The sequence below is a fragment of the Chrysoperla carnea genome, chromosome 1, assembly GCF_905475395.1.
Source record: "Chrysoperla carnea chromosome 1, inChrCarn1.1, whole genome shotgun sequence".
Classification (NCBI taxonomy): Eukaryota; Metazoa; Arthropoda; class Insecta; order Neuroptera; family Chrysopidae; genus Chrysoperla; species Chrysoperla carnea.
In genome coordinates this window covers 25,055,767-25,081,051 of record NC_058337.1, presented here as the reverse complement: position 1 = coordinate 25,081,051, position 25,285 = coordinate 25,055,767, and the positions used below count along the sequence as shown (strand labels likewise).

Genomic DNA, 25,285 nt, shown 5'->3' with positions numbered 1-25,285 from the left:
TATTGAGAAACTATAGTAACTCACAACAATACTGTTCACGATGTTGTATGAATGAACTGTCTAATAAAAAATAACCAACTCTTTTAATGGTCTTGCCATTCCATACCAAAACCTATACCAAAATTTTGTTCGTAGCATCAATATTTTTAGGTGTTACAAACTTGGGACTTAACTTAGTATACATTAATATATTACATATATACAGTGTATAAAAAGTGAAAACGTAAATTGACTGAGTTAATGGTTGAAATACAATGTATAGATAGTGTTAATTACGCAATCGTTTGTTTTTTTATATCATGTAAGTAAAGAAAGGTAGTCACTCTTCCACCCAAAGTAATAAGAGTATCTTTCTACTCACTTCCTCAGTGTACATAATAATAAACAAACAGATACATATACAACGTGTTCTGTTATTAACTGCAGAAACCTAACTTCCCAAAATAAGCTCATCAAGAGCAACAAAAAAGCTCTTTTCCAAATTGGGATCTGAGCCCTAATTTGTAAGCTACAGGTATGACAAAAATTGATAAATTTGTTTATTCACTGACTATCATTCGATAACCAGTAGCCAATGATAATCAGAAGATATTAGTAAATTTCATTTAATAATATTCAACTGAGGTAGGGATTTTTAAAAATTATAACATGATTTAATTGGATTATATTATTTTGCAAAAACATTAAATTATTGTACGTAAACAAACATACTATGTGACAATGGGTGTGGTTTGTTTGCTTAGGTCCAATGATAAATTGTTTACTTATAAGTGTAAAATGTATAAAATTATTAAACTGTCCCACTTTAATATTTTTATTCTATTATTTTGAGAAAATAATAATACTAGATCCAAATTTGGAAAAAAGTGTTTTTGTTGCTCTTGATGAGCTTATTTTGGGAAGTTAGGTTTCTGCAGTTAATAACAGAACACGTTGTATATTATATACAACGAAAAAAATTTTGGTACAGGTGTTCATAGAATCACCTAATTAATCCATTTCCGGTTGTCCGTCCGTCCGTCCGTCTGTGGACACGATAACTCAAAAACGTAAGTTCGTAAATGAGCATCATAGGTCAATTGGGTCTTGGGTCCGTAGGACCCATCTTGTAAACCGTTAGAGATAGAACAAAAGTTTAAATGTAAAAAATGTTCCTTATAAAAAAATAAAAAACTTTTGTTTGAAACATTTTTTTGTAAACATCACTGTTTACCCACGAGTTCGTTAATTAGGTGCAAATTTTATAGTATGTATTAATATAGGAATATCAGTTGTGTGTGTGTCTATTTAAAAGTGAATATCTTTTGTTATTTACGTGACGTCAAAAAAACAAACGATTGCGCATCAACACTTTCTATACATGGTATTTCAACAATTAACTCAGTCAATTGTTTGTTTTCACTTGTTTTTTGTTTTTTAATTATTGTATTGACGACCAGACAGACGGACAGGCAGACAACCGGAAATGAACTCTTTTGGTGATTTTATGAACACCTACATCAAAATTTTGTTGATTCACTTTATAACCTTCATGATTCACTGTATCGTTGACGACTTGACACTCTGTATTTTCAATTTTTGCAGAATATACGAAATTCGTACATTGACTGTCCATTATTGAATTAATTGCTTCACAAAATGTATTTTTGGTCAAATATATTTAAATTTATGAAAATATAAAAAAAAAAAAAGAATAAAATATTAAATATAAAGTTAGTAAATTAATTAATGAAAACAAAATTTAAAAAAACGGAGAGTCAAAACAAATAAATAATTGTATTATGTTCAACCCTTAAATAAAATTTTTAAATATTTCAGTGTTTTTTTTTTGCTTAAAATTTTCAAATGAATATAACTTCACTTCATATATAGAAAGAGATCACAACATACAGATGTTATCGTGTAAAAAAGAAAAGAATATAATGTTAAGAAGTTAAGTTGATTACAATTTACATTTGTAGAAGTCACAATATTGTCCAAAATCAATGTTTTAATATATGTCATGTCAAAATGACAGTTCCACGAAATGTCAGAGATCCATGATGATTCCCCGAATATTTGTTCAAAATAATCAATCAATTTCAATTTAGTGTTTAATTAATTATGTGAATTGTGTGAAATTCTGTGATTAAAAACTAAAATATATACAGAATATAAAAATGTATATATTTACAATACATTGTTGCTATTATTAATGCATGTAATTTATAATATTTACAACAAAAATGAATATAATGCGTAAATTACGTGGAGGTGGTAGCACAACAAGCTCTACAGGATCGAATAGTTCTGTAGATGGTGCCGATGGTACACCCGGATCACCTCATACACAATTGGGTTTAATGCATTTAAAGAAATTATTCTCAGAATATACACATCCACCGCATCCACTTTCAGAAACGGAGCGCGATGATAAATTGTACAATATGTTACCGTTGTTTTGTAAGGTAATTCTTTCAGACAAAATTGTTTAATTTTTTTGTATAAACTGGAGACAACGATTTCTGACACAAAAGCTGTGCTTAATAACAATAATATTAGTACAAAATCGTATATTCAGCGTGCCTTAAGCTGAGATAGATTGAATTAATTTCAATTTATGGCAATTTTTTATTCAAACACTCTCTCGCCAGAGACCCTCTTTTATACGAAATCTTAATCAGCTTTTACCTAATCCCTTAAATAGTGCAAATTGGAATGTATTTATTAAATCAACACAGTTCAATTTTCTTATTGGAAAAGAACGCCTGTTAAACTTCTAAATTCTTATATCGAATATCTATCAAATGAATTAAGATGCTTAATATACGATCTTTCCCTCTTTATGAAAAAATCTGGAGAGATCGTTTGCTGTGAGTTGATTTTGTGTATTTGCTTATTGAGTTTACGTTAAATTCAGTATGTTTGGCACAAAATATCTCAGTATTAACAATAATTAACCCGTTCGGTTTTTCAACGGAATAATTATGAGAAAAATACTAATTTTTAAGAAAAAAAATCCCGTTTTTCTTTGCCTTTTCATTTTTCAATAATAATACAGAGGTTATAGGACAATTCTTAACGAAGAAAATCCTTGTTTTTAATTGTCGAAGGATTCTTTGTTACGATCTCGAATGGCTTTCCCGGAGCACTTAGTTTTACATTTTCGAAAATTGTGCGGAAAATTTATATTATTTTGCGACGAAAAAGCTTTTTAACAAAAAAAAAAAAAAAAAATTAAAAGTTACAATTTGAGCCCCAAAAGGATTTCCTGCAACTCATAAAAGCAGAGAAAATAAATGGCGAAAAACTTCCTACTACTATTTTTCTTCTAATTATCCCGTTGAAAAATCGAACGAGTTAGGTTAATTTTTTTTAAATAAGAAACTCCCCATCCTGTACGAAGAAGACCATTAAGTCACGAATCGGGTTAGTAGCGATGTAGGATCAATAAATCAACTGGAAACTACTTATACATTTGAAAATTTTTGTCTATTATTGCCTTAAAAAAATTCTGTAAATCTTCCTCTCTGGAAATTCGATAATAACATTTTTATTTTTTAAGTGTATAAAAATTTCTACAGTACTAGATAATACTGCGATGCTGAGAATTTTCCTAAATAATACAACTTATTTTATTTGTTTATTTTTTAAAGGTGTTTGGGTCTAGCCCATCTTGTGATATGAATGAAAAATTTTGGGACATACTTGCTTTTTGCCAGCAAGTATCACGATTAATGGTAAGCGAAATACGTAAACGAGCTTCGAATCAAAGTACGGAAGCGGCGAGTTGTGCAATAGCCAAATTTTTAGAAATTGAAAATAGTGAAGAATCGAGTAATGGATGGATGCTGTTATCAGCATTGAATTTATTGGCCGCTGGTGATATTTCATTAATTCAAGTAATTATATCAAAAATATTTTTATGGACAGCATGAGTTTAAAGGAATTTAAATGAGTGAAATAAAATGGTAGCGAGAAATCTCTTGCGTAGACAAAATTAAAATATACGGTTTCTCTACGGCTCATAATATTTTTTTTTCATTTTTTGCCAATACTGAATCTCAATTGGAATTTTTGCAGATAAGATATTCGCAAAAATTGTTCGTACTTTTTTGGTTTTTCGGTATAACACTGATCTACAAAATTTGATTTTTTTTTTGCCATAGATGCGATATAGAGAATATTTCCTACAGTTTTTTGGGTGCTGAATCCGAATTCGGCTTCAGAATTTCTTGAATACATAAGGGTTTTGAAATATTTTTACCTATAAAAGGGAAAAATCCGTTTTTCGGTTATATTTGAAATTTTGTAACATCGTTATGTAATTATTTTCTTTTATGGAAATTGGAAGTCTTCCTTTTAAATACTTTTCGAATTTTTCCGATTTCTTTTTTTTGCTCTCAAAAATCATATGATATTTATCATAGTTAAAATACACATTATATTACTACTAATATAAATATTTAGGTATAATTAATTCTACTTATTACCTATTTGTTCTATTTCCTGGAAAAACATTTTGGAAAAATTCAAAATAGCTTTTGAAGGGGAATTAATTTTCGCGTGGCGTAAATTTTTATGTGAGAAAAAATTATTCACTAGTGAAACATGAATTCGAATTTAGAGAGAAACAAGTTTTTTCCATATTAAGGGGCGAATTTCTCGAAAACGTGACGAGCAGAAGGAATTTTTCGAGTAGTGGTTGATATAAAAAAATTATATTTTTGAATTTGATAATAAAATTGTCATTTCATTAAACAGGTAATGAGCGATGCATCTGTACCATCAACTTTAGTGAAATGTTTATATTTATTTTTCGATTTGCCTGAAATACCAGATTCGTTAGCGGATAGTACTGATTCTAACAGTGAATTTACACCACGTGAAAGGCGTATTTTATTACAAAAAATATTTGTACAAGTAAGTGAATATTAATTTTGGTAAAAACATTTTTATTTATTCATCTTTTATATTTCCAGATCAAATCCTTATCCCTCCTATTCCGTAAATCACCATAAAATCATATTTTCCATTTATGTAAAGTATAAAAATGTTTTCAGCAAATTTTTTTTGGTTGTGTTCGGTTATCAATTTTGATGTTATAGTATCATTTATGTGACAGGCTAAAAAAAATAACATTTTTTCTCGAAAATTTTCCCGAGTTGGTTATTCTGATTTATATTTATGTGAATATAACACAGCTCTAAACATAAAAAATATTTTTTTTTAAATTAAAAACTTAATTCAAATGTTCTTGGTTAAACTTACATCGAATTAGTATTATTAGATAATCTATTTGATATATATAACAAATTTGATCTGAACACAAATCATATACACGGTGGACCTTTGTAATCGATAAGGAGAAAATTCTTGTAGTGTTGAGTAGCAAAACTTAAGAAAAATTTTCATCTAAAAGTTATCTTTGACTTGTTGTCTGAAACTTGCTATAGCACAGTTGAGAAGGGTGGTGGAACTCTTGACAAGACACTGTCGATTGAACTATCACCTTCATAACATGGAGATCTCTGACGATTCCACTTGTAGGGCCTGTATGGAGTATGACGAAACCTACGTACATGTTATTTACACCTACAAAAATCTGCAGTACGTCAGATTCGGGATGTTCGGGTCCGAAAACTTGGATTCATCAATCCTGGGAAAGATCCCGGCGGAGAAGCTGTGGACTTTCTGCTTGGTGCCTGGCCTCAAGATTCATTTGCAGTACCCATTTTTTATTTTTTTATTATTATCTTGGACTAGTTACTGGTAAGACATGAAATTTGAATTAGAAAGTTGTTCCTTATAAAGAAGCTATTTTTGTTCGAAACATTTCCAGAATCAAATAGTTTCGCCAGAAATTCTATGCTAAAATAGAGCAAATTCGCTATAAAGTAAAATATACTAATAGTTGGAGGAGGAGTAAAATGTTTTTAAGGCTTCCCCACAATTTTCACTAGAAATTGCGTAATCTAAAATGTTTCAAATAAAAGGTGATTGTTTTTTATGAGGGACATTTTTCTAGTTTGAAGTGCCCTTCTATCTCATATCATTAACGAGCTCGAAGAGACTTTTAGATGGTTCTGAAAAGTAAGGTCAAATTCATGGTGTATAAAAGAACCCCCTTTTGAGCTAAACATTTGTTGTTACAAGATTTTCTCTAAATTATCGATTAAAATGACCTACCCAGAATCTAAATTTTAAAATTCTGTTTTCTTTGAAATAGGTGTTAGTACGATTATGTAGTCATCGAATTCCAGCTGAAGAATTAGCTAAAAAAGATGATTTGACATTACTCTTTTCTGCTATAACTACATGGTGTCCACAACATAATATTATGTGGAGAAAAAGTGCCGCTGAAGTATTAATGACATTATCCAGACATGGATTAACACCATCTGTTGTGAAATATATTCATAGTATGTAATTATTATTTATTTTATTACGTTCCTATCCTGTTACTGAGAATACATTAAAAAACTTTCAGTTAAAATGATGTTTCAAACCAAAGAGTTGATTTTTGGTAACAACAAAGAAATTAGCCGTCAAAATCTGGCGAAGACGGTTAATGATTGAAGGTGTTTGTCATTGATTTTAAATTCGATCACAATTATTTCATTTTTGACGAATTTTCTCAAGCAAACACTTTTTAATACGTACTACGTACACCCAAAACAGCGGCTGTAACCTATTTTGTCGAATTGAGCATTCGTGAGCACCCAGCACAGTGTACCTCATATCGACAATACCTTTTTTTTAAGAAGTATAGGGTGCAGTCAATTACGCGAAATCAAACGCGTGGCCGCGTGGACCGAGGATCAAACATACATACATTGGCTGAAAATAAAAGCCGGCAAACTATATTAAATATAAAATAAAAAAATTAATTTAAAAAATAAAAAAATCTCGACTGCGCTAAATAAAAACTGAAAAGAAAAAAGCAAGTTCAGTAGTTTACATAGCGTCTTTAACAGCCGGGACTCATCATTGGGAATATTTAAGCCGGTCTAGATTTTAATGGGTTCCGACTGTTAAAAGTAACTATGTAAACTACTGGACTTGTTTTTTTATATAACGCAGTTGACTTTTTTAAATTTTATTTTTTCATTATGAACTTGATTAATTGCTCCAAAAAACGATCAACCATCATTATCTATTATGTCCAAATTTAGTGCAACGTTTTTTATGAAGAGCCCCTGATTTAATTGAAGGTAGAATAAACGAGATCTCCCTTACGGGCTTACAATATAGCTTAAGTAGGATTGGCAGTATTTATATAATAATTTCTACATTTCAGATAAAAGTTGTGTTGCGTTATGCATCGATAATATGCAGCGAATACCAGAATTAGCACCATTAGATGTTGTCGAAATGTTTGTAGCAGTATTTTGTTTTTTAAAAGATTCAAGCGATGTATCATCAACGTTACTTGATGATTTTCGTGCATGCCAAGGATATGTGTTTCTTTCAGATTTTTTATTAAAGTATGTAGTATGAATATAATTTAAACTTAAAACTGTATTTATAATTGACTTATAAAAATATAATTACAGACTTGAACAAGCACGCGAAACAAGTCCTGAAGCTCAAGAGGCTATTCGTAATTTAGTCTTAATGATAACATCATTATGCACTTGTGGATATTTAGAACTAAGACCATCACAGGCGTCAACTGGTTCTTTGTTCCAATTAGCTGGATTTACATTACCGCAACCATCAGGACGAGGCACAAGTGTACGAAATATTCAAGCGTTTCAGGTACTTAATTTTTTAATAATAGTTAGACTTGTCAAACATTTTTAGAAAATTTGGTTCAATTTCAATTTTGGTTCAATATTTCTCATTTTGATACCTCAGTTACTATTAAGCCTTACCACTTAACATATGAGAGTGAGACTGTACACTTCAATGGAAAAAGCACATTACGTATTTTTACTTGAACAAATAAAAAGAAACGAAAAAATTACACAGAAGCCGGGACTCTAACTCGGATCCTCTAGATATCCGATCTAGGACGTAACCAACTCCGGCGTTCTTGTTGTAGTACAAAAGGTAATTTGGACCCAAAAATTAGAAAATTCGGATGGATTTAATGATTGTTAGCATGTTTTCTAAGGTACCGTTAAAAATCTCATATTTTACGGAGCGTTTTCAAGCTATTTCTTGGGAAAAAATTCGCATAGTAGTTAAATGAAGCGGATTTTCGCGGACCTAATTACTCTAGAAAATTAAAAACCGAGACACAATTTTATAGCAGAATTTCGTGTGGATAATGTGTATGCATAACCTAAAATTGCGTCACCGGTTTGCAGTCACAAATGAAAAAAAATAGTGCTATAAAAGTAACGAGGAATTGAGTGCCCGTATGTATTCGTTAATAAAATAATCAGTACTCGTTACTTTCGTATTGTTACGTCTTACGTTACTTGTCACTTTTGATTACAATCTAGTACTAGCATAAAGAATAGCATCGAGTCACACTTCACTTCAGTTGAAGTTGGTTTTTAAAAATCTTTACTAGTATGCAAGATATGAACGCTTAAAATTCCTAATTAAACAAAGAGAAAGATATCCACTATTGACGTCATGCATGGGTATCGCCATAGAGATTACATATAAAACTTTGTTTTGCTAAAAAGAGATGGGCAACCTTTGAATGCAATTTTTGTTACAACAATAAAAAAAACCGTAAACGTGTACGTTATCCTAAGCGTATGGATGCCCCAGGTAATCACATAGTTTTTCGCGGCTTAATTCTCTTATCTTTATCAATATTCTTTACTTAAATATTAATTTGATTTGATTTTCCTAAAGGTAATAATTAAATAAAATCCGTTACAGGTACTACAATCAGTATTTTTGAAATCAAATTCATTAATCGTATGCGGTACAATATTGGATGCAATATCAAGTATATATCATTCAGACAACGCAAATTATTTTATATTAGAAAGTCAAAATACATTAAGTCAATTTATTGAACGCATCCATCATAAACCAGATGAAATTCAACAAAAATTATTTCAATTATTAGAATTTATTGTATTTCAATTAAATTTTGTACCATGTAAAGAATTAATATCATTATCGATATTTTTAAAAACACATAGTTTAACACAAGTCAATTGTAGCATTATGTGTTTACAATCATTATTAAATATTTTAAAACACAACGCCATCTTTAAAGATGTATATCGTGAAGTTGGTATGTTAGAAGTATTTGTTACATGTTTAAGTCGGTATGCGGATATGTTACATGATAAGAATAATGATAGTACAGCATTAGAAACTCAACACATTCAACTTGGTATGCTAATTATGGAAGCATTAACAATACTCTTATCGGGTAATATCAACAATGCAAATGTATTCCGTGAATCTGGTGGTGCTAAATGTATACATCATTTAATTAATTATGTGGATTGTCGACATGTTGCATTGGGTATTATACGTGAGCTGATTTTAACATCGGGTGGTGAAGAAGACATGGCAACATTGTTGGGTACAATGCATACAACACCAAGATCTGCGTTACGTTTAAAAATTGATATATTACGAGCATTGTTGTCATGTTTACGTGATTCACATCGTACACGTACTGTGTTCCGTAAAGTTGGTGGTTTTGTTTATGTGACGAGTGTTTTAGTGGCGCTCGAGAATCGTTTAACACATCGTGGTAATAATGATAATGAGAGTAACGAATCTGAAGTACTTGGATTATTGCATATTGTTTTTCATACCATTAGGTAAGACTTTAGAAAAAAATTTATACAGTCTAGCTAGACATTTCAACTTTTTCCATCTAGTAGATTTGGAGTAAATAAACTATGACAGACGGACTCGAGAGTGATGATTGTATTATTTTGAACTATAATTCACGTTGTTGCCACATTCGCGGCATTTGACGATAGTAACACTTTTAAGCGCTCATTAATGACTTTTGAGTGATAACTAACGCCGATTGCTAATTTTTTTGAATATCGGCCAAACGCAGCCATTATAACACCATCGTCAGGCTATTGATTTAAGTCTGTGATTGCAGTGCACTGCAAAAAATACCTTTCCAAGTAAATATATTGTATGTAGGTATAATATATATATATATTATACCTACATACAATATATTTACTTGGAAAGGTATTTCATATATAATTTCAGTCAAATGACAAACACAGCTTCGCTGAGCAGCGCTTATGTGAAAAATACAATTATTCCATGGCTCGACCTCATATTATCGGGTTTGATTTCATCGATGGCACTAATACTTATGTTTTTACCGAATCAAAGAATGGCTACGACAAGCCAATCTTGATTACTGGGACTTTGTGCAGGGCATGCGACAGGTTAAATTGTGTATAACCACAGATTTCCGTCTACCACAGCTAGGCCATTCGACTTTACTCGTCTGAAACTTACTAAAGCACAATTGAGAAGGGTGGTGAGACTCTTGACAAGACACAATTATCACCTTCATAACATGGCGATCTCTAATGATCTCACTCGTACTGCCTGTAAGTTATTTGCAGAAATCTGAAGGGCATTAGATTCAGAATGTTCTTGCCCGAAACCTTGGATTCATCAAGCCTGAGTGATATTCCGACGGAAAGCTGTGGGCTTTCTTCGTAGCGTCTGACCTCGACAGAATTCTATAGCTTCATCCGACGTCTCGTTTTCGAGTGACAGGTCATTCTTAAAAAGGGCACAGAGGACTCTTGGTGTAGGTGCTAGCGACCCACTTGCGATACCTCTCTTTTTTTTTATTATTATTATTGTTATACTTATGTTTACTTTTAACTATGTTGAATCAGACTTCATTGTTCCGATAAAATTCGCGTATTGTCTAAATATTTACTGACTCAACTGATTTAAATTTTTGAAAAATTTAAATGAAAATGTTTTTAATGCTTAATGTAATTATGTGTGATCATTTTCCCATTATTAATGACATTGCGCTATTCAGCGAACCTGTTGTTGCCATTTTAATGACATATCATACACATCTTGTTTAATTTTAGTTCGGTCACTCTTAATGGAAAACCCATTAAGTATATTAAATTGCAATTATAATAGCATAATCACTTAATTTTTTTTTCCAAACTTCCATCGATAATTAGTTATTGTTTTTGTTTCTTCTTTAGTACGGCAATGCGTTTTGAACCAGCAAATGCAAAATTTTTCCATCAAGAAATTTGTACAACAACTTTATGTGATACCTTACGTTTATTAGGATGTTTTACATCCGAAAAAATTAAATCTTTTACCGAATGTAAAATGAATCCACCATCTTCTGCGTTACAAACAATCTTTCACAGTTTATTCACTGGAAATGTACTCGAACCAAAGTAAGTAAACGAATATTAAAAAATCTAAAACATTTTTTGTTCTTATTAAAATTTTCTTGGTATTTTTATTTGATTTTCATTTGTATATTTTAAAATTGTGTCACTTGTAAGTACTTTTATATGTATTTTAGATTTTTCATAATTTGATCCTGTAATCGTCTTTGTTACTTTTCGTCTCACTCAAAGTTTCCATATTTCTTGGTCCAAATTGCCCTAGTCCGTATTTTTACTATTTTTTATTGAAAAATCTCACATTTGATCCCCAGTCTCTTTATTATAGTTAAATTTCTCCGTAACAAACCTTACATTTTAACACTACTTTGTTAATTTTCGAAATTAAAAAATTTTTTTGAAAATATTCTCACAAGTGATCTTTTTTATTTATTTAATCGTCGTACAATTTTAATTTGTTTTTGTGCATTTTTTTTTCTGAAATATTAATCTTTTAAATTTAGTTTTACAGACAATATATCAGCACCATTAGCATACGTTTGTATCGTTATGCGAATGTTGTACGATGTTGCATTGGATGCATTTGATAAACCAAATAATTTTACAAGTGGTGTTCTTGCAAATCGTTCACCATCATTTACACGACAAACATCAAATGAAAATAATCAAAATAGTGGTAAACGATCTGCAGTGAATTCATTAAATTTAAATCCACCAGCACCAGAACCATTAATTGTACATCCTGGTGTTATTATTGCTATTTTACAAATGTTACCGTCTATTAAAGTAAGTATTTTTGCAATTGATTTTAGAAGTTTACAAAACAAAAAGTTATTTTGGATAATGATAATCTTCACTTTAACATAAGAGCATATATAACGCCTTAAAATGGGTGTTTTTCAAGAATTATAGAAATATAAAACACATAAAAATCAGGATAACATTCGCGTTTATATTCATTTATTTATTAATTGAACTTCTCGACAAATTCCTCCAAGAATTTCTTTTAGTATCTTTTAAAATGCGTTTGTATACATTCTATTTTCCACTTCGAAGGTGATATCGCAATAGTCCACCAGGTTCAATAAAAGAAGTGGTGATTGTGAATGGGGAATTTAAAGCATTGTAAAGACGCCTGTCGATTAAACCCGAAAATTCTTATTTTAAACATTTATTGTTATAGGATGAACAAAATGCTGAAATGGCACTCGGTCTACAATTGTACATATCAGAAATTGTAAAATCATTAGTACGGAACGAGCGCGGTCAACAAGCGATGTGTGAAGCTGGTTTAGCTGGAAAACTTTTAGAAATAGCTAATATTCCATTACAAGATGAAGCCCACCCATTACATCCACCACTACAATACATGCTAGAACGATTGGCTGCTCAGGCATTAGAACCAACTGATTTACGACAATTTTTACGTCTTGGCAATCCATTATGTGTTGTACCATTAGATTCAAATGAGCCTGGTGGTGGTCCAGTACCATTAACACGTATCAAAACATTGGTATCAATGACTACTCCACGTGATTTTCGCGCACAATCTTCTTGTACAATGCCACCATTTGTTGAATTTGATATGTCTGCGGAAGGATTTGGATGTTTATATTTACCAAGTATTGCACCACAATCTGCTGGAATACCACCGGTTGTGCCAATGACTGATACAGGTGTGATAGGTGGTATTGGGTCTGGTGATCGTTTATTTCCACCACAAACAGGATTAAGTTATTCGACGTGGATTTGTGTTGATAAATTTTCGGATCCACGTACAGATCCACATTGTGTGAGGCTATTAACACTTGTACGTCATTTGAATACAACTCGTGATGATCATTTAATTTGTTTATCGGTGGTATTGTCTGCCCGTGATAAAGCGATTATTGTATCCACACATGAAACTTTGGTACCTCATAGTAAGTATTTTATTAATTTATTTGCATAATTTTTTTGATGATTGGATGTATAGTTTTCAAGATATTTACCAAAATATCATTTGTAAAGTAATTTCTCGGATCGATTTCACTCAGTTTATTAAAAAATATGTGTAGTAGTCAACTTAACTGATTCCATGATTTTTCCTGATTACTCTATTTATTGATTAAATCGTAAAACCGAGTTCAATTATTCGCTAAAATTACAAAAAAAAAATTCAAATGAAATTTCAAAAATCAAAATTTAAATAATACACTTCTAATAATTAAAATTAATTGCACCTTAGTATGATACTATAACTCTCAAATGGATAATAATTACTGATAAAGAATTTTTCTTGCAAGATCTTGGTGAATGGGAACCAGAAGGAAACGGTGAACACGGTGCTCGCGTTTGGTGTCCAGATTTATTACATGAAGGACAATGGCATCATTTGGCAATTGTTTTAAATCGAGCTGTTTTAAAGAACTCTTCATTTTCCCTATATTTAGATGGTCAACATATTCATTCACAAAAATTACACTATGTATCTCAAAATCCTGGCGGAGGAGCCGCTAATTTGACTTTGGCATCATCCGTTTATGGGTTTATTGGTACACCACCGGCATGGCGACGTTATTCTAGATTATGTTGGAAACAAGGAAATTGTCATTTACTTGAAGAAGTATTATCACCAACAACCGTGTCAACAATCTTTCAGCTTGGTCCACATTATTTAGGATCGTTACAAGCACCTCAACTTAGTAATCCCGAATCGACATCAGCTTTAGTGTCTGAAGAGAAAATTATATTTGGATTAAATGCAAAAGCTATGTCACAATTAACACTTGCCAAAATCCGTAAAGTATATAGCCGAGCTGATAATAAAGCAATCGCAAAACAATTAGGAATGTCGTCACATGAAAATGCAACACCAATTCGTGTTTTACATAATTCATCAGGGCATTTAGCTGGACCGGCACGCAGTTTGGGAGGTGTTGTTATTGGATACCTTGGTGTACGTGTATTTTGTCCACGACCCGTTGCTACAATGGTAAGTGTTTCATGAGTGTATGTAAAAAATTCGGAGAAAAATGGGTAAAATATATATCTTTACCCATTTTAATGTTAATCGTTCCTAAATGTTATTGAGGCTTTTAACACTTATTATATTATATACTTTATTACTGTTCTTAGATAAATTCTTGTTTATCCAAGTTAAATTTATCTTCATAACGTATAATGTACTTTTATTCCAACCAAAAAAATTACGATCTCAGGGCCGAAACTACAATAGGGCTCGGGTCCCCAAGCAGTGATTAAAAAAAAAAAAATTCAAAATAATTAAAAAAAAATTTTTTATTGAGCGCACAAAATTATTTGCTGTTGATATTGTCGATTGAATTTATATGATATAATAATGCAAGCACTGATATTAAACACTTTCTATACAGGGTATTCCAACAATTAACTCAGTCAATTGTTTGTTTTCACTTGTTACTTTTCCCAAAAACGGTTTTGCCCCGAGGCCTTTTTAGCTCATCTTTCGGTCCTATTCTTTTCATTTAACATATGTATTTGTTTAGACATTTCTGACAAGTTATTGCGTATGCCTTTGACTTCTTACGATTGTTAATTTTTAATTTTTTATCCGAAACTGAGACAGTACTTTTCATAACTTATAACGACTAGCCGAATAATGTTTAGGAATGCTATAACATTTAGTTGTTAAATATTATTAATAAAGCGAGATTTCATCGTGTAAATGTTAAGTTTGAATATAAAATCTAATTTAATTTCTTATAGATTGACACTGTAGGAGGATGTTCAGTATTATTAGGTTTAATTGCCATGGCTCAAGATGTAGAAAGTTTGTATGCCGGTGTAAAAGCTTTAGTTTGTGTTGTACGTAGTAATAAAGTGGCACAAGAAGAAATGGATCGACGTCGTGGCTATCAAACATTAGCGATGTTATTGCGCCGTAAACGACCATTTTTAAATTCACATATTTTGCATTTAGCATTTAGTCTGGTTGGTACGGTTGATAGTGGGCGTGAAACTTCGGCTATACCCAATCTAACAGCTTTTCAGGTAAACAAATGTGAAAAAATAGCAAAAATATAATTTTTTTTTAAACTTACGAATTAATACGTTTCAAGGACTTGTTATGTGACTTGGAAGTATGGCATGAAGCACCAGGGGAATTACTTCGATCTTTGTTGGAACATTTATACGAATTAGTTGCCGATTCAAGTGAAAAACGAACAAATTTATGGTTGATGCGTGATTTACAAGTTGTTACAAAATTACTTCATATTCTAGTAGATGTTCGACATCCACCAACTCGACAAGTTTTATTATCCTTATTATCAACGCTGTTAAGTGGTCAACCCCGACCTGCTGATTTACTTTGGTTTGGACAGTATATTGCGGCTACTTTACCCTCAAATGGTACAATTTTCCTTTTTTTTTTTTTTGTTAGATTTGTTTTAGGAGGCAATTTTGTCACAAATAAATAATTATTAGAAAAAAGCCGAACATGCGATTTTAGCTAGAAGCAGAGAAATTCAATTATTAAATCTTACTGTTAGTTTGTGATTTATTTAAGTTCAAATATAATCAATATATAATCTCGTCATATATTACATAGTTTTTATATTTATTATGTTTAGGTGTTAATGAAAAAGGATTAGTACTTCGCGAAGCAGATGAATATGGAAATAATGGTGAAGGGGAACATATATTACTAAGAAATCGCTGTTTACAATTATTACATTCGATGTTGTGGACACCAAGAGGTACACTCAGTATGGCTGTTTGTGATGAAGTATCTCGAATTTTAGGATTCGATTGGTTACTTTTATTCATGCAACCAAATCTTCATTCAACTACTGTTGTTTGGGGACTACGTATTTTAATTGTTTTGTGTTCAGTTACAGCTTTACTAAACAGGTAATTTTATTTTTATAAACTCTGAGCTTTTTTGGAATCTAAGCTATATTATATAATTTAATTTTAAAGGTTTCGCGAAGGTAGCACAAATGGCGGCTGGCTACGACATACGGAATTAGTAACACAAAATAAAATGGCGTTAATGTTAGGGTGTTCAGTGAATCAAAATGTTGGAGCTCAAACAAATTGTGATGTAAAACCAGAAGCATTACATGTACCTGGTTTTCAGCATTTAGGATGGTTTGTACCATCCCATTTAGATGTTCCTGAAATATATTTTTTGCTAACAGCATTAATGATGGGACAACCTGTAAAATTACTACCTGGTGATACAAAATTTGATTTAGATGCTGTTTGGGGCTATTTATGGGGTGTACCATTAAATAGCCAACCCGCTAGTAGTGTAGCTCCACGCGTTACATTATGCTCTGAAGCAGTTGGTGTTTTATTAAAAATGGCACGTGCAATGATCCATCATAAAGAACCAAACACATTACCATCATGGCTTTCAGATCATCCTGTATCAATAATTCAAGTATTATTCTCACTTTATCATAATTTACCGGATTTTATGCCGATTTTTATGTCAGCAGAAGTTTTAACGGCTCTAGCCAGTACGTTATTTCCATTTCAATCACTTTCGGAGAGTGCAGAAAGTAGTGGCGCATCTACTCCTGCAGCTGAAGATAACGAACCTATAATGTTAGTTCATAATTTCTCCGAAGAAGCTTCATTAACAAATCATCCAGCTAGACGATTTGTTATCGATTTTATTCGAGTAATCGTTGTTGATTCACTAAGTTTATCAGTTTCTGGCAAAACTGCACCAGTTATTGATTTAGTTTTGGATGCATGTCCAGAAAATGCGAGTACAAATCAACAATCTGAGTATCAAACAGAAGTTTTATCAACATTGATGGATCATTTATTAGCTGCTGATATGCTCGTTGGAGATCAAGCTGCAATACCAATTGTTCCACTAGCTGCTGCGCACGTTCAACATGTGGCACCAAACGTATGTTATTTAGCTGCACGTATCGTTGATAAATTATGGCAGGGATCGTTGACAAAAGATCCACATGAAGTGTTTGATTTTATCGTAAAATTAATTGGACAAGCAAAACGTCGTTCAAATAATTTTTCATTAGAAGGTTTACATCATTGTTTAAATCGAACAACTTTATTTTTATTATCCCGTGCAACAGATTCGGTAGCGGATCAAATGTCCGTTTTGGAAGCATTACATAAATTAACAACAAATCGATTAATTGTGTTTGGTGCAGGAAATCACGAATTGGATTTCATTGGATGTTTAACATATTGTCTTGTACAATTAACAGCAGATATGAGAATTGTATTAGATTGTAATATGCGTACAACCTGGCATGTTAATCCATCCGGTGGAGATGTTGAAGCTCGTGATGAACGTTTAACACAACATCAAGGTAGAAACTTAATGGCTGGAGCTGCTTTACGTGTTTGGGAAGAATTGTATGTATGTAAGAAACCAGCTATTGAAGAAGTATTTAAAGTAAGTTTACCATCTCCACCACAAAATGCTCGAGCTCCGGAGTTAGGTGCTGTACGTGAGTTAGTATGTGAAGCGGCTACACGATTATGGTTAAATTATGTAGATGCTGAACGCAAAGCTACATATCGTGCTCCTTGGGAATTACATAGTCAAATACAATCAAAAATACATAAAGTTACAGGTGGTTTAACACGTTTAGCTAGTCGAACAAAAGTACGCCGTGATGAAGTCACAAAAGTTAAAGTTTGTGTACATCGCACACGTTTAGTCAATTGGACTCTCAATCATGTGGGCTTAGTGCGTGAATTATCGGAAATGAAACGTAATCAATATATTCATACGGATCAACATACACAACGTTACGTGTATCAAGAATGGTTGCAAACTGAGACAGAATTGACCAGGGAACGTGGTTTATGGGGACCACCAACACCAACGAAATTAGATAAGTGGATGTTAGATATGACTGAAGGTCCATGTCGTATGCGTAAGAAAATGATGCGTAACGATGCATTTTATATACATTATCCGTATCGACCCGAATATGAGAAAGGTGGCATGAAATACAAAGTTGCAACCAGTTTAGATAGTAAACCGTATTATCTGGCTGTACAAAAACGATGTGGTCGCGGGTTAACTGAACCGGAGCCGTCACGTTTAGATAGTGTATCGTCAACAGATGAAAGTTTAGGTGGAATTCCACCATCACCTACTCCAACGCCTTTTCCTACATCTATTGCTTTAGCTAGACTTAAATCAGAACCAGATGATGTCCCGGATGAAGGTGATACTGAAGAAGAATCAGTTCCTGTGCCTGATAATCAAACTCTATTACGACTTCTTGAAGAAAATGAGAAGGTAATAATAAGTTCATCCTCAATTCATCATTTGTTAATAGATGGGAGTTCGGATCTGTGCATTTATTTTTAATCCAGCCGATAGGGGGAAAAAGTGCGGCTAGGTGGAAAAAGATCGGAAGTTAATGAAACTTGGAAATATTGTTCAGAGATGTTTAATTAACATTTCTCAAGTTTTCTCAAGTTTTCGACCTCGAGGACACTGTGCGCAAAGAAGGAAGGGGGAACTGCAAAATTTTGGACTAATTTCAGGTTTTTTCTCAATAACTTTTTTCCTTACGCCTTAAAACAAAATCAGTTACAGTTTTTATCAGTGTTCTTTCCTACAAAATTCGCTATATCCGAATTATGATGAGATGTTGTTGTAATTATGGTTCCTGGTTACAATCACAACTTTGGACAACCACCTCCCCTCAATATATCTCGATAACGAATTGACATTCAAGCATGTTTGAATAATCAAAATTGTAGGAAATTTAACGCCCTACAAGAAAGTATAAAAATGCTTTTGCCGTAGGACGTAAGAAAAAAAAATATTGAAAAAAAACCGGAGAATGGTCGAAAATTTTGCAGTTTCCTTCCCCTCCTCTTTTTGCACTGTCCTCGAGGTCGAAAAGTTGAGAAAAAGTTCATCTCTGAACAACATCCCAAAATTTCATTAACTTCCGACCTTTTTCTATCTAAAACTACCTGTCGACTGTACTATTCAATAAATATACCTTAAAATAATAATTAATGGGTTTTTAATAAATTTTCAGGTTAGTCATATGTTTCGATGTGCACGTATTCAAGGCTTGGACACAACAGAAGGACTACTACTTTTCGGGCAAGAACATTGTTATGTGGTTGACGGTTTTACTCTTTTGAAAAATCGTGAAATTCGTGATATTGAAAGTGTCATTGAATCATCTGCATTTGATCCAATTGTACCAAGCCCTGGTTCACCACGCGCTACAAGGACTATTAAAAACTGTTCTAAATTTTCTTACGATGATATTCGGTAAAATATGAAATTAATTTTTTATATTAAAAAAAGATTTACAATGGAATTTACTTTTAGGGAAGTGCATAAAAGGCGTTATTTATTACAACCAATGGCGTTAGAAGTATTTTCGGGAGACGGAAGAAATTATTTATTAGCTTTTCCTCGTAAAGTACGTAATAAGGTTTATCAAAGATTTTTAGCGACCGCTACAGGAATTGCTGACAGTGCTCAACAATCTGTTGCTGGACAAAAACGAACTGCAAATGTTGAACAAGCTACTGGTTTATTGTCAAATTTAATTGGTGAAACATCTGTGACTCAACGCTGGGTGGTAAGTTGTTCTTTTTTTGCTGTGCCGACAATTTTTAGGCAATTTAACTATTTAATCAAAATAATAACAAAGACATACAAAACCCCAACTGTATAAAACATGAAATGGAAAGATAAAACTAAGTACTTATGAATATCGAATTATAAATCTTTAAATGATATAACCTGCAGTCGAAGGTTTCGTTGTTTTTTTAAAAACAACGTAAACTTTTTTTTAAAAATAAGTAATTTTAATTTTAGGAAAATTAATAGTTTATAATAATTTTCAAATTGTATATTCTTTCTGTTAATTCTTTCAGCGTGGAGAAATATCCAATTTTCAGTATTTAATGCATTTAAATACGTTAGCTGGACGATCGTATAATGATTTAATGCAATATCCAGTATTTCCATGGATATTAGCTGACTACGAATCCGAAGAGTTAGACCTTTCTGATCCATCGACATTTAGAGATTTTTCACGACCGATGGGAGCACAAAGCCCTGATCGACTTGAACAATTTCGAAAACGGTATAAGGTATGCTATATTTTTTATATCGATAACATTCCAATACGATTACTTCATACAATATATTTACATCCATATTTTTTAAATTTTTCTAGGAATGGGATGATCCACATGGCGAAACACCGCCGTATCACTATGGAACACATTATTCCAGTGCAATGATTGTCTGTTCCTATTTAGTTCGCATGGAACCATTTACACAACACTTTTTACGCTTACAAGGTGGTCATTTTGATTTAGCAGATCGAATGTTTCATTCAATTAAAGAAGCATGGTTATCAGCGTCGCGTCATAATATGGCTGATGTTAAAGAATTAATACCGGAATTCTTTTATTTACCCGAATTTTTATGCAATTCAAATAATTTTGATCTTGGTAAGTTTTATACAAACTTAAAATTATAATATCGACTTAGTTCATTTTCCATTTACAGATTGAAGTATACCTTTAAGGATTTAGCTTTAAGAGTTTAGCCCACTAAAATATTTTCAGCTTTGAGCAAAGTTCATTAACATTTTGACCTCCAACTATGCGGCCTCTTCTAAAACGATTGTAATTTTCGTTTCGGAATTTCCACTTTTGGAATGACATTGAAATTACAGTTTCCTGTGATTGCTCCGAATATTATTCATACATAAATAATTTAGCCTATGATCTTCTAAATCCCATCAACCTATCAAAGCTTTTTTCAAATATTTTAAATTTTAAATTATATTAAAAAAAAAAAAAAAAAAAAAAAAAAAAACATATTAAAAAGTTAAAGTATGTTATAATTTTTTGAGTTGAAAGCAATAATTAATATTTGTAAATATTATTTTTAGGCTCAAAACAAAGTGGAGTTGCTTTGGGTGATGTAGTTTTACCACCATGGGCAAAACAAGATGCACGTGAATTTATTCGAGTTCATCGACAAGCGTTAGAATGTGATTTTGTTTCACAACATTTACATCAATGGATTGACTTAATATTTGGCTACAAACAACAAGGACAAGCTGCTGTTCAGGCTGTTAATGTGTTCCATCATTTATTTTATGAAGGAAATGTGGATATTTATAAGTAATTTTTCAATAATTTAATTTCAATTTTTTTCTAATGATTTTAAATTACATGACTCTCTTTTTTAGTATCGACGATCCATTAAAAAAGAATGCAACAATTGGATTTATAAATAATTTTGGCCAAATACCAAAACAATTATTTAAGAAACCTCACCCGTGTAAGAAAATGGGTGGAACGTCTAACAGAAGCTCAGTTATTGATACGGGTTCATTGGTTCAAGCATTAACTTTACCCGTACCGGAAAAGATATTCTTCCATCATTTAGATAATTTACGACCATCTTTACAACCAATTAAAGGTTTGTTGTACTTAACTTTATATTTTAATAGATTGAGTAATATATTAAAATTTCTTTTCAGAGGTGAAAGGTCCAGTTGGTCAAATATTTTGTGCAGATAAAACAGTTTTAGCCGTTGAACAAAACAAAGTATTAATCCCACCAACATACAATAAATTTGTAGCATGGGGTTTTGCGGATCATTCTTTACGTGTTGGTCATTATGATAATGAAAAAGCAGTATTTGTTTGTGAATCGGTTGTACAAAACAGTGGGGAAATTGTCGCTTGTGTTTGTCCATCACCAAAACTAATAATAACTGCAGGAACAAGTTCTGTACGTATATTCAAAATATCGTTAAATATTTGAAAATAAAATTTCTGAATGAATGTTTTCTTTACAGGTGGTAACTATTTGGAATTTTGATGTTCGAAACAAACGTTTAAATATAAAACAAAGTTTATACGCACACACAGACGCTGTAACATGCTTAGCAAGTAGTCCTGCATATAATGTTATTGTATCAGGGTCTAGAGATTGTACTGCAGTTGTATGGGATTTATCACGTGGTTTATTTGTACGACAATTACGTGGACATACAGCTCCGGTGGCTGCTGTTGCTGTAAATGATCTAACGGTTTGTATATTTTTTTCCCCTTCTGAAAGATTTTTGGGAATAATATAGAAAAAAGTGGTTCATTTTTATATTTGGAGTATAAAACTAAATATCTATACTGTATTGTGAGCGAAGTGAACTCCAAAGACTGGCAAAAGGCCTTTTTCCTGTTACGGGAACTTAAAGTGTGCTGAGGGGTATATCAAATGGAGAGTCAAGAATGTTGTCTAGGATTAGAATTTTCCAGCGAAGCGGGCGAGAAATGATTAGCGAAGTAATAAATTATTATTTATTTAGGGTGATATTGCAACATGCGCAGCAACCTGGCTACACGTTTGGAGTATAAATGGCGATGAATTGGCTTGTGTTAATACGTGTGTGGGTCGCGCTGATCGTATGCAACAAATTTTATGTGTAACATTTTCACAGGCACATGAGTGGGATTCTGGTAATGTCATTATGACAGGATCTACAGATGGTGTTGCTAGGGTAAGTTTCTATACGAAAATTTTATAAGAATACAAAACAGTATAAAAAGGCATATAATTACTGCAATTTTTAAAGTATATCTAAAATTCGAAGTTACTGTACAAAAAAAGGATAAGTTTGAATAAATTTCAAATAAAGAAGTATTTGATGGACCGAATAAACTAAAATATCGCTAATATCTAAAAAGGGGTACTTATTGAATTTTTTCATCGTACTATTTACTTACAGATGTGGTCTATTGATTATGTACAAGTTCCTGCCGATGAAAATTTAGACAATAAAGATAAAAATCCAATAACACCAAATGAAATAACTAATAATAGAAATCGGCCACAATCAAATCAACATTCCCGTTTAATTAAACAAATAAATGTTTCGTCACAAGATAATTCAGGTAAACGAAAAATTAATGCTTAAAAAATGGTAGCTTATTGTTAATCACCAAATTTGCTTCCTAAATTGCAGTTGGAAGCCCAGTACGAAAATCTGGTTCAGAAAGTAGTTTATCTGAGGAAGGGGTGTTGATTGAAGGAGAAAGTGCAAAAGAATGGGTTCAAGGACAACACGAAGAAAAAGAAACTTGCAGTGATGATGAGGAACATCAATCATCACCACCTAGTACTGAAAAAGTTGTATTACGAAGACCTAGTCGTGCCAATCCAGTATTTAGAAAATCTGAAGGTAATTTTAGGCTTATTAACTTACAAATTTAAGAGCTTTTACTAACAAATTGATTTACCCAAGGTGGTGGGAGTGCTGACGATGCGATTGGTGTTACTGAAGCGATTAACTCCGAACCAGATAGCGGTTTAGGTTTACGAACAAGTAAATCCGATACTAGTTTAACAGATTCTTTTATAATTGTATCAGATGTTCGAAAATCATTTATTAATCCAGCTTGTATGTTACGGCCAGGTACTTAATGAAATATTTGCATAGAGATTAATAATTATCACCTTGGCACAGTGTTTAGAAAGGTTGACTGATTAGGATAAATTGTATACTTTATTCATGTAGTGCAAGAAATGTTATCAGGGTATTTTATTCTTCATTATTATTATTATTTTCTTAAAAAACGTGTTGCTTTGAATATTAAAAAATGAGTATTGCAATTGTGTTTCCATAATTTAAATTAAATTTTGAAATGAGCCGAATTTATAAACCTCTTGTATACAAATGTTACACTGTGTCATGTGTGTCATAAATACTGAAAACCTATAATATTATACATTTTTTAAGGTTTTAAGTGGCAACGGCAGCTAGTATTTCGAAGTAAATTAACAATGCACACCGCTTACGATCGTAAGGATAATGCAGAACCTGCATCAGTTACAGCATTAGCTGTTTCTAAGTAAGTACAAATCATTTTATAGAGACTGCTCGCTAAAACAACACACTTTTATAGAATGCTCACTGCGTTATACGATTTTTATCACACGATTACTTTACTGGGTTTTCAAAACAGAAATCAAGGACTTCAGAGAAAAATGATAAATAAAAAGGTTAATTGAATTTTAAAATCAACTGTTTTTGAAAATTGATAAGAGGTAAAGGAAATATAATGCTGCCATTTAAATCGGATATAATTCTGCCATTTAAATCGACCTTGCCGTTTAAGGAACCTTATTTTTTGATAGAATGTGTAGCAGATCGTATTAGAGTGATGACTATTTACTACGATTCGCAAACACATTAATACAATAATTAAATTTGTTTTCTATCAGGGATCATCGTACTGTTTACGTGGGTGATGCACGTGGACGTGTGTTCTCATGGAGTGTATGTGAAGTGGGGCGGGCTGCTGATCATTGGTTAAAAGATGATGGTGCTGATTATTGTACAGAATGTTCGGTTAAATTTACTTTATACGAACGTAAACATCATTGCCGTAATTGTGGTCAATTGTTTTGTTCAAAATGTAGTCGATTCGAATCAGAAATATCAAGATTACGTATTTTAAAACCTGTACGTGTATGTCAATCATGCTACAGTACATTACGTACAGGCGAAAGTTGAAAAAATTCAGGGTTAAGTAAAGTAGGTAATTAGTTTTTCATTTAATATTATTGAATATATTCACTAAATTAAGAAAATGGCCAGTCATATTAGACAGAGAAACAAATATTATTTCTTATATAAAAGCATATTTATATAATATATACTTGTTAAAGTTGTTTTGGAAATGTTTTCTTGGAGAATATTACGTATTCTGTATCAAAGTATAGTTTATTTTTATATATTAATAATATTCTATAAGAACTCTTTTTTACTTTTCATGCTAATGTTTGACGGCTGATCTTGGCGTCAATTTTGTTTCCGTGATATAATTTTAATTTTTGTATTTATTACCACTGAATTAATCATAGGAAACCGCAGCCGGAGTGAATCTCAATAGAGTGGGAGATTGGAAAAGACAATTACTGCAGGGATAGTAATGAGGAATCTGTAATGCCATTCTCTAGTGTACAGTGTTGTCTCATTCTG

General features: G+C 32.0%; 1 protein-coding gene across 2 annotated transcripts; it reads left to right on the top strand.

The window, feature by feature from the left end:
- Positions 1-2,208: 2,208 nt before the first annotated feature.
- LOC123305504 (WD repeat and FYVE domain-containing protein 3) lies at positions 2,209-24,989 on the top strand. 2 transcript variants are annotated; one of them, XM_044887236.1, is made up of 29 exons: positions 2,209-2,447; positions 3,636-3,881; positions 4,744-4,902; positions 6,209-6,401; positions 7,280-7,466; positions 7,536-7,740; positions 8,824-9,728; positions 11,121-11,324; positions 11,780-12,062; positions 12,460-13,198; positions 13,562-14,250; positions 15,003-15,287; positions 15,356-15,647; positions 15,869-16,148; positions 16,218-18,537; positions 19,295-19,536; positions 19,597-19,852; positions 20,151-20,369; positions 20,456-20,735; positions 21,182-21,416; positions 21,485-21,717; positions 21,779-22,032; positions 22,100-22,333; positions 22,610-22,801; positions 23,030-23,195; positions 23,267-23,482; positions 23,546-23,716; positions 24,041-24,152; positions 24,526-24,989. In XM_044887236.1, the coding sequence occupies exons 1-29, from the start codon at positions 2,226-2,228 to the stop codon at positions 24,815-24,817; spliced, it is 10,311 nt and encodes a 3,436-aa protein (XP_044743171.1). In that variant the 5' UTR covers positions 2,209-2,225; the 3' UTR covers positions 24,818-24,989. The 2 variants fall into 2 exon arrangements, with proteins under 2 accessions (XP_044743171.1, XP_044743172.1); XM_044887237.1 differs by lacking the exon at positions 23,546-23,716.
- Positions 24,990-25,285: the final 296 nt, after the last annotated feature.

Excerpts from the sequence above, each read along its gene's own strand:
- LOC123305504 (XM_044887236.1), top strand. The coding sequence starts at position 2,226 with ATGAATATAATGCGTAAATTACGTGGAGGTGGTAGCACAACAAGCTCT. Across the intron at positions 18,538-19,294 it reads TTCTTGAAGAAAATGAGAAG|GTTAGTCATATGTTTCGATG; the intron begins GTAATAATAAGT and ends ATAAATTTTCAG. Across the intron at positions 23,717-24,040 it reads AGCTTGTATGTTACGGCCAG|GTTTTAAGTGGCAACGGCAG; the intron begins GTACTTAATGAA and ends ACATTTTTTAAG.